Raw genomic sequence first — 10,109 nt, 5'->3', positions numbered from 1 at the left:
AAGAGATTCAAGGAAGGCAAGGAGACTGTGAGGGACGATGAGAGGTGTAGGAGGAGTAAGGAAGTCAGAACATCAGAGTTGATTGGCCAAATAAAGAATTTCATGGATAAGGACCGTCGTGTGTCTATAGAGACAATAAGTGCACAGTTTGATGTCAGTGTGGGAACTGTACACACTAGTGACATATGGCCGAGTGGTCCTAGACATTGTATCAAAGTTTACAGTTACCCAAAGGTGCTGAGTTCAATCCTGAACGAAGGCAGTGAAAAGTAACATTCAAAACAGAGAATCAGCAACTATGTCCCAGAGCCTAGCTGGAGTCCAAACACGGTACCCCCGTAATAATAATAAAGGGTTGGGTCCGAGACTCCTAACAAACGGTTCCCCAGTTCGATACAAAACACCTGATGAAGGCCGGAGGGCAAAACGGCCGAGACGTTGTGACTATAACAACCAAGATGAGGAAGTCAGTCCGACAATTTCAATCAATGAAAACACCTCATCTCACAAAAAAATACAGACAATTATTCGTAAGGAACTGAAGATGTGGAAGATTTGCGCGAAGTTTGTCCCAAGGGTGCTCCATCCTTGTCACAGACTATTTGATCAAAATGGGCATCATGATAGTTCCTCATCCTCCCTATTGTCCAAACCTTGCTCCCTGTGACTTTTGGTTATTCCCTAAGCTCAAGGAAAACCTTAGAAGACAGTTGAGTTGAGATCAAAGGGGCTGTGATGAGGTTCACTGACATGTTCACACAAGAGGATTTCCATGGGGTCTTCCAACAAGTTGTTGGAACGGTACAGCAAGTGCATTGCAGCCGGAGGAGATTACTTTGAATTTTTTTTATTAATTTATTTTTATTTCGGACTATTATTCTCATCTTTATTAGTTGTTGTTTTTTTTTATCTTTTATTGGTTTTGTTTATTCACAACGTTTCGGCCAACTATTCCTCTGGCTTTCGTCATTTTGGCCAAGTAAACCTCTGGCACGCTTTGGGTGGGATTGAAACCGCTATCTTCAGACAATGTTCATCTGGAACTGTAGAGATTCAACGTCTCTATCAACTGCGCCACGGGCCCCGAAGGGCGATCAAGGTTGGATTTTTTGATCTTATAAATCCACATTTATTTATTATCTGATCTTCCATAGTTGGGTCCGTACCGATTGGTATATATATAATTGGAATTCATTTTTGAGATGAGCATTATATATATTAATTTATTTTTTATTTAGGACTACTAGTCTCATCTTTATTAGTTGTTGTTTTTCATCTTTTATTGGTTTGTTTTATTCACAACGTTTCGGCCAACTAATTCCTCTGGCCTTCGTCAGGTGGTAACCTCGACGGATAGGAACTTAGAATCTCCTAACTGCATTCTCAGCAATCACTGCCATCCGTTGTTGTTGTTGTAGTCTCACCACATTTTTGGCCAAGTAAACCTCTGGCACGCTTTAGGTGGGATTGAAACCGCTATCTTCAGACAATGTTCATCTGGAACTGTAGAGATTCAACGTCTCTATCAACTGCGCCACGGGGCCCGAAGGGCGATCAAGGTTGGATTCTTTGATCTTATAAATCCACATTTATTTATTATCTGATCTTCCATAGTCGGGTCCGTACCGATTGGTATATATATATATATATATTATTCCTTAATTGGAATTCATTTTTGAGATGAGCATTATATACATTAATTTATTTTTATTTCGGACTATTATTCTCATCTTTATTAGTTGTTGTTTTTTGATCTTTTATTGGTTTTGTTTATTCACAACGTTTCGGCCAACTATTCCTCTGGCCTTCGTCAGGTGGTAACCGCGACGGATAGGAACTTTGAATCTCCTAACTGCATTCTCAGCCATCACTGCCATCCGTAGTTGTTGTTGTAGTCTCAGCACATTTTTGGCCAAGTAAACCTCTGGCACGCTTTAGGTGGGATTGAAACCGCTATCTTCAGACAATGTTCATCTGGAACTGTAGAGATTCAACGTCTCTATCAACTGCACCACGGGCCCCGAAGGGCGATCAAGGTTGGATTCTTTGATCTTATAAATCTACGTTTATTTATCTGATCTTCCATAGTCGCGTCCGTACCGATTGGTATATATATTATTCCTTAATTGGAATTCATTTTTGAGACGAGCATTATATATATTAATTTATTTTTATTTCGGACTATTATTCTCATCTTTATTAGTTGTTGCTTTGCATCTTTTATTGGTTTGTTTATTCACAAAGCGTGCCAGAGGTTTATTTGGCCAAAATGTGGTGAGATGACAACAACTACGGATGGCAGTGATGGCTGAGAATGCAGTTAGGAGATTCGAAGTTCCTATCCGTCGCGGTTACCACCTGACGAAGGCCAGAGGAATAGTTGGATGAAACGTTGTGAATAAACAAAACCAATAAAAGATGAAAAATAAATTAATAGAAATGCTCTTGTCGATAAATCAATAGTCCGAAATAAAAATATATTAGTAAAAAAACATTAATATATATATAATGCTCATTTCAAAAATGAATTCCAATTAAGGAATAATATATATATGGAGGAGATTACTTCGAAGGAGACTAGAGTTTCATTTGTGTACTATCATTAAAAGTGTCCATATGAAAAAAGTCTGGAAATTTATTTAAGACATTTCAGATGCATTCGAAAAAAAAAAAAAATTAATTTTAGAGGATAAACCATGTTGGGTGTGACAGTAAAAAAGTACTATAAACCCAGGCATCACAAATTTGTATTTGAAAAATTATGCAAACAAAGACGTTAAGAAAAATAAAATGCATGGAAACGTTCGATAAATTTAAAATCTTCACATTTTTCTGAAAGCTGTTTGTCCATCTGGACGAAACCAGTAAATCTCTCATTTGTTATGATTTCTTCCTGTGTTTAACAGGGTTTTCCCTTTATCTTTTTTCTTACAATAATGGCTATTATTATCGCAATAAGCACTCACTTATAGGTCCCATGACGTTCTTTATGAGTTTGTCGTCTGCGTAAATAGAATAACCCTTGATGACACCAGATGGAGAAATACCCGATCTGTTGATGGTGACAGGCAACCAAGTCAGAAGAATCGTGCCCTCTTGGGGCCCGACTTCCACTTGGACGTCCAAAGGAGGATCGGGTAAACCTGGGAAAGAAAAAAAAAAAATAGAATTATTATCCTCATCAACAGCCACAATGAGAGAAACAAAATTTTTAATCCATGATTAGCAAACAATAATTAAACTGCTTCCTTGTTGATTACAACTTTGTCATCTTCAAGTCTAATGCTAACAAATACTTATTAAAAACTGTACCACAAGTACTAAATTCCTAACACTGATTAATATTTTTTCTCATCTTTCAGTTGACAATAGTTTCAGGCTCATTAACTCTAGTAACTCTTTGCCTCCATATGTAGATGGTGGAATGATAAAATTGTCGCCCTAAAGAAAACAACACTACAGATTTATTTTAAAACTTTTATTGAAAAACTCAATTCAGGTAACTTGATTATGTAGTAGAGCTGACATCTATTCAATGTAGCCGCCTTCAGCCTCAATCACCGCCTTGATACGGGTCTGGAACTGGGAGCATGCCTTTTCTACAAGAACTGGCAGGAGCTTGGCAAATACTCAGTGGATGGTCGTGATCAGGCTGGCTTTGGTATTGTGGGAGGTCATGTTGGTGATGTTCTTGACGTATGACCAAATGAAGTAGTTCAGCGGGTTCAGGAGTCGGAGCCAGTGAGAGAAGGGTACAAAGTCTAGGGGCCATACTTCAATCTCAGTGGAAATATGTGAATAAATGTATATGGGAGGGGGTATAGCTCTGCATTTTATTCCAATCACAATTACACAAGGGATAACCAAGATTTTATAAAGATACAATAAATTAAGCTTCATGGAAAAAAAAAAACAAAAAAAAAAGTTCACTTTTTTAATAAAAATGGATGGTCACATTCAATGCTACCAAGACAAAAAAGTGCTCTTCCTTAAAGAATTATAAGAAAAACTCCTTGGCTTAACATTTACAGGCAACATAAATTAGAATAAATACATAGAGGATACTGCTAAATCTACAGCAAAGAAAGTGGCCTCCCTCTAGCAGGTTAGAAAACTTTTTGCGTCTACCAGTATTCAATATCTCTATAAAGCCATCATTCACTGGTGCGTGGAGTAGTGTTGCCACATCTGGGCTCGTGCACTAGTCAACCTCTTTCTGTTGGATAGAGTGTAACAAAGAGTCTCCAACTCTAACAGATCCCACATTGCCTACTATACTCCAGCTCCTGTCACATCACCGCTATTTTGCATTCATACATTTGTTTTTCATATACTTACTGCACTTGTATTCCCTCAACGCAAATATCTCAGACAAACCAGACTAGCAGCAAACTCGGCACTTCACGTGGGCTTATCACGTTTTACTCCACCTCTTGCGTTGTCATCTTCTGGCTTGCATGTTTTTTTTTTTTGTTTTTTTTTTTACACAGTGATCACCACTTATCAAGGCCCGGAAGCCACTCAGGGATAAGGGTTATTGCAAGTACATTACGTTAGTGTGGAGATTTGATGAAGTGTTTACTTAAGGGGAGCGGTTCATTAGGAATTTGTTAACATTGGACTTGAAGACATCCAAGTTGTAGTCTGGTGGGAAGCAGGCAGACGGAACAGAGTTCCACAGGCATGCAGTTCTAAGAAAGAAGCTTTGTTCATTGAATCCACGTTTTGATTTAGGCACAGATAAAGAGTGGGGGAAATTTTTCACAGTGGATTCAGCTAGACGGGTGTTTTTCGTGAAAGATTGGCGAGGGGGGACCAGAGATTGGAGTTCAGACGAGCACCTGCCATGGAAATAACGATAAAACAAGGATAGGCTCGCAACGTCTCTTCTGTGGGAGAGAGGTTGCAGGGTAGAGAAAAGGGCATCCCCCCACTAAGCCAAGAAGTCTATTTTGTACTCTGTCAAGGCAGGATAGGCTGTTTTTTGCAGCTCCTGCCCAGATATGGCAGCAGTATTCCATCCTTGGACGTACTTGGCTTTTATATAGATAGAGAATTGCATCAGTAGTGAGATATCTTTTGGAGCGGTAGAAGGATCCCACCATCTTCCTCGAGAAAGTAGCAGAGAGAGCAGACCTTCTGTGCTATCAGCTAAGATTGTTTGTGGCATTACTACTACAATTTCAGTGGCAATCTATATATCTATAAAAGTGAACCTGTCTGTCTGTGTGTCTGTCTGTGTACATTTCCCTACGCAATAACTCTGTCAATTTTTAGTCTATAGACTCGAAATTTGAAATACCGGGTACTGAGATTTGGGAAAATCGATGTGACGGGTGTCAGCCAGAAATTTTGCTGTTAAGGGGTCAAATTTCAACGATTTGACCTTTAAGAACTCTACCAAACTCCTCCGACAATTTTTGGTCTAGACACTTGAAATTTTAGATATAGGTTCCGTGAACCTGGATCTAACTTAATAAAGTGATTTGAGCCCGAAACTATAAATTTTAAGGGGTCATAATAGGGGTCAAAGTTTTAAAAAATTACCCATTTTTTTTTGTTTTTTTGCTTTTTTTGCACAGCATACACCTCCAAACACCCGAGCAACGCCGGGCACCCCTGCTAGTATGTGAATAAAAGAAAAAAAAAGGAGTAGATAGATTCTGAAAAATATTTGTGAGGGCCAGTTCAATCTTGGAGGACATTTGTATACAAAATTCTCATAATAAAAATCTGAAATAACATGGAAAACTTCACAATGGAAACTTCACAGCAGAGGACTTTGCAGTGGAGGACTTCACAATAGAAAAACTTTGCAGTGGAGGACTTCACAATGGAAAAACTATGCAGTTGAGGACTTCACAATAGAAAAATTTTGCAGTGGAGGACTTCACAATAGAAAAATTTTGCAGTGGAGGACTTCACAATAGAAAAATTTTGCAGTGGAGGACTTCACAATAGAAAAATTTTGCAGTGGAGGACTTCACAATGGAAAAACTATGCAGTGGAGGACTTCACAATGGAGAAACTTTGCAGTGGAGGACTTCACAATGGAAAAACTTTGCAGTAGAGGACTTCACAATGGAAAAACTTTGCAGTGGAGGACTTCACAATGGAAAAACTATGCAGTGGAGGACTTCACAATGGAAAAACTTTGCAGTGGAGGACTTCACAATGGAAAAACTATGCAGTGGAGGACTTCACAATGGAAAAAAACTATGCAGTGGAGGACTTCACAATGGAAAAACTATGCAGTGGAGGACTTCACAATGGAAAAACTATGCAGTGGAGGACTTCACAATGGAAAAACTATGCAGTGGAGGACTTCACAATGGAAAAACTTTGCAGTGGAGGACTTCACAATGGAAAAACTATGCAGTGGAGGACTTCACAATGGAAAAACTTTGCAGTGGAGGACTTCACAATGGAGAAACTTTGCAGTGGAGGACTTCACAATGGAAAAACTATGCAGTGGAGGACTTCACAATGGAAAAAACTATGCAGTGGAGGACTTCACAATGGAAAAAAACTATGCAGTGGAGGACTTCACAATGGAAAAACTTTGCAGTGGAGGACTTCACAATGGAAAAACTTTGCAGTGGAGGACTTCACAATGGAAAAACTATGCAGTGGAGGACTTCACAATGGAAAAACTATGCAGTGGAGGACTTCACAATGGAAAAACTATGCAGTGGAGGACTTCACAATGGAAAAATTTTGCAGTAGAGGACTTCACAATGGAAAAATTTTGCAGTAGAGGACTTCACAATGGAAAAACTTTGCAGTGGAGGACTTCACAATGGAAAAACTTTGCAGTGGAGGACTTCACAATGGAAAAACTATGCAGTGGAGGACTTCACAATGGAAAAACTATGCAGTGGAGGACTTCACAATGGAAAAACTATGCAGTGGAGGACTTCACAATGGAAAAATTTTGCAGTAGAGGACTTCACAATGGAAAAATTTTGCAGTAGAGGACTTCACAATGGAAAAACTTTGCAGTGGAGGACTACACAATGGAGAAACTTTGCAGTGGAGGATTTCACAATGGAAAAACTTTGCAGTGGAGGACTTCACAATGGAGAAACTTTGCAGTGGAGGACTTCACAATGGAAAAACTTTGCAGTGGAGGACTTCACAATGGAAAAACTTTGCAGTGGAGGATTTCACAATGGAAAAACTTTGCAGTGGAGGATTTCACAATGGAAAAACATTGCAGTGGAGGATTTCACAATGGAAAAACTTTGCAGTGGAGGACTTCACAATGGAAAAACTTTGCAGTGGAGGATTTCACAATGGAAAAACTTTGCAGTAGAGGACTTCACAATGGAGAAACTTTGCAGTGGAGGACTTCACAATGGAAAAACTTTGCAGTGGAGGACTTCACAATAGAAAAATTTTGCAGTGGAGGACTTCACAATGGAAAAATTTTGCAGTGGAGGATTTCACAATGGAGAAAGTTTGCAGTGGAGGACTTCACAATGGAAAAACTATGCAGTGGAGGACTTCACAATGGAAAAACTTTGCAGTGGAGGATTTCACAATGGAAAAACTATGCAGTGGAGGACTTCACAATGGAAAAACTTTGCAGTGGAGGACTTCACAATGGAAAAACTTTGCAGTGGAGGACTTCACAATGGAAAAACTTTGCAGTGGAGGACTTCACAATGGAGGACAGCAAAATACTTGCTGCCAAACCAGCTTTAACGGTTTAACTTACCTCCGGCTAAGGTTTTAAATTCTATCCTTGCAGTGAGGAGCTCTTTTCGATCCTTATTTCGTTCTTCCTCAAAGTTTGCAAGGAGGCTTTTTGCTCGTATGGTAACACGGTGTGATGTAGCAGGGGCCAGCCCTTGAGAAAAAACAAAAAAAAAACAGGAAATGATGAGGTGATGAGAAAGTTTTGTAAAAGCATGATGTTGTTTCGAACTTTATCGAATTTTCAATCATCTTTTGGAAGATTTAAAAAAACATTGCACACACACACAAAAACATATACATGAGAGAACTTGAATGCCTACTGGACACTATCCTCGAGTTTCTAATGGCCTCTCTGTACAGGAGTTTACCAGAACAACCTGGCATGAGGATACTTTTTCCATAGAAGTAAACCCTGACTAAATATTCAAAATCACATGGTATTCGCTGCCCAAGTCAGATCTCCTCACTATGGCTAACCCACATTAGCTTTTATGAGGAATGGTGCACCTTCTCCAAGTGATGTTACCTCAAGTAATAGCACGAAATTGGATACTCCACCAGACCATATGAATTCTTGTCTTAGAATCCAATAAGACTAAGAGACCAAAAATAAAGGTATATCATAACTAGGACTATGACAACAGCATATTCTTTTCATTGTTTTGACTCTCGAGCATATATCAGTTAACATCTTATATGTTTTATCTAGAGTGACGTGATTCTCGATTGATTAACTGTGTCTGACTGTGTCGGATATATACTCGGGAGTCAAAATAATGAAAAGATTATTCTCTCGTCAAAGCCCTAGTTATTACATATTTAAATGGTCAATTGGGAAGAGGAAAATTATGCTTTCAATTTCTTTACTAGGTCGGTATTTGAGAAATAAAGAACTTTAACATAATATTCGAATAATTATGGATCTCATATAGATATCAAGTGTTAGCCCCTAGGAAGGGGGGGGAGGGGCTTTGATTTCTGAGAATTTCCACTGAAGTAAATTGAAAATATATATATATATATATATATATATATATATATATATATATATATATATATATACATATATATATAAAAATCAACAAGAAATCTATACAAGTTTATGAACGATAAAAACAAACAGTAATTTTGTCTAGGATTTTGTGGTATAACGGTTAACACACGCCAGACTATAATACACAGGGTTCGGGGTTCGATTCCTAGAGAGACACAGTCTGGCTACGCTGATGAGAGGTAGAAACCTCGAATCATGCATGTCTGTAGATTACTGTTTTAAAAATAATTTAAAAAATAAATATATATATGCAAAAATTATGATATTAGATCACTCTGACATATATAAGTTTGTGTGCGTATTTATATACTTGCATGTGTGTATATATATATATATACTCTCTTGTTGATCTTTTTAAAAAAAATAAATATGCGCCAGACAATAATACACAGGGTTTGGTGTTCAATTCCTAGAGAGACACAGTCGGGTTACGTTGATGAGAGGTAGAAACCTTGAAACATGCATGTTTGTAGATTACTGTTTTTAAAATAATTATATATATATATATCCTTTCAATTTTGTTTTGGAAGACTGTATCTGTTTTTTTATTAATGTTTAATCATTTCTAAAAATAAGTCATGGCTGCATAGAAGTTCCAAGTCACAAACAAAATACTGAGTGATGAGTTAGTTTGGTGCCATAAGATTGTGAAAGAATCAACTCGATGGTCCCAACTGAAAACCTATCTAAAACGTTACAAAGTGGCAAATGTATATATAAAACGTTACAAAATTACAAACATAAAACGTTACAAAATCACAAACATAAAACGTTACAAAATCACAAACATAAAACGTTACAAAACTACAAACATAAAACGTTACAAAACTACAAACATAAAACGTTACAAAACTACAAACATAAAATGTTACAAAACTACAAACATAAAATGTCATAAAATTGCAGACAAAAAATGTTACAAAATTACAAACATAAAACGTTACAAAACTACAAACATAAAACGTTACAAAACTACAAACATAAAACGTTACAAAACTACAAACATAAAACGTTACAAAACTACAAACATAAAACGTTACAAAACTATAAACATAAAACGTTACAAAACTATAAACATAAAGCGTTACAAAATTACAGATATAAAACGTTACAAAACTACAAACATAAAACGTTACAAAATTACAAACATAAAATGTCATAAAATTACAGACATAAAATGTTACAAAATTACAAACATAAAACGTTACAAAACTACAAACATAAAACGTTACAAAATGACAGACATAAAACGTTACAAAATTACAAACATAAAATGTCATAAAATTGCAGACATAAAATGTTACAAATATACAAACATAAGATGTTACAAAATTACAGACATATATAAAACGTT

The 10,109-nt window shown here is 37.1% G+C and overlaps 2 protein-coding genes across 20 annotated transcripts in view; one reads left to right on the top strand and one right to left on the bottom strand.

The window, feature by feature from the left end:
- Positions 1-10,109, bottom strand: part of LOC145270654 (RIMS-binding protein 2-like) — a 1,565,000-nt gene that overhangs the window by 131,761 nt on the left and 1,423,130 nt on the right. For all 19 annotated transcript variants that reach the window (XM_080126270.1, XM_080126275.1, XM_080126269.1 and 16 more), the window contains 2 exons: positions 7,721-7,852; positions 2,967-3,143 (listed from right to left, as the gene is read on the bottom strand). In XM_080126270.1, the coding sequence (XP_079982396.1) occupies positions 2,967-3,143; positions 7,721-7,852 (309 nt within the window). The remainder of the gene's footprint in view (positions 1-2,966; positions 3,144-7,720; positions 7,853-10,109) is intronic.
- Positions 5,551-8,188, top strand: LOC145270657 (uncharacterized). The gene is made up of 2 exons (XM_080126286.1): positions 5,551-5,818; positions 5,975-8,188. The coding sequence occupies exon 2, from the start codon at positions 6,000-6,002 to the stop codon at positions 6,972-6,974; it is 975 nt and encodes a 324-aa protein (XP_079982412.1). The 5' UTR covers positions 5,551-5,818; positions 5,975-5,999; the 3' UTR covers positions 6,975-8,188.

The sequence above is a fragment of the Euprymna scolopes genome, chromosome 46, assembly GCF_053919585.1.
Source record: "Euprymna scolopes isolate OS-2025 chromosome 46, ASM5391958v1, whole genome shotgun sequence".
Lineage (NCBI taxonomy): Eukaryota > Metazoa > Mollusca > Cephalopoda > Sepiida > Sepiolidae > Euprymna > Euprymna scolopes.
The sequence above is the reverse complement of the archived record's forward strand: the minus strand, read 5'-3'. Positions and strand labels throughout refer to the sequence as shown.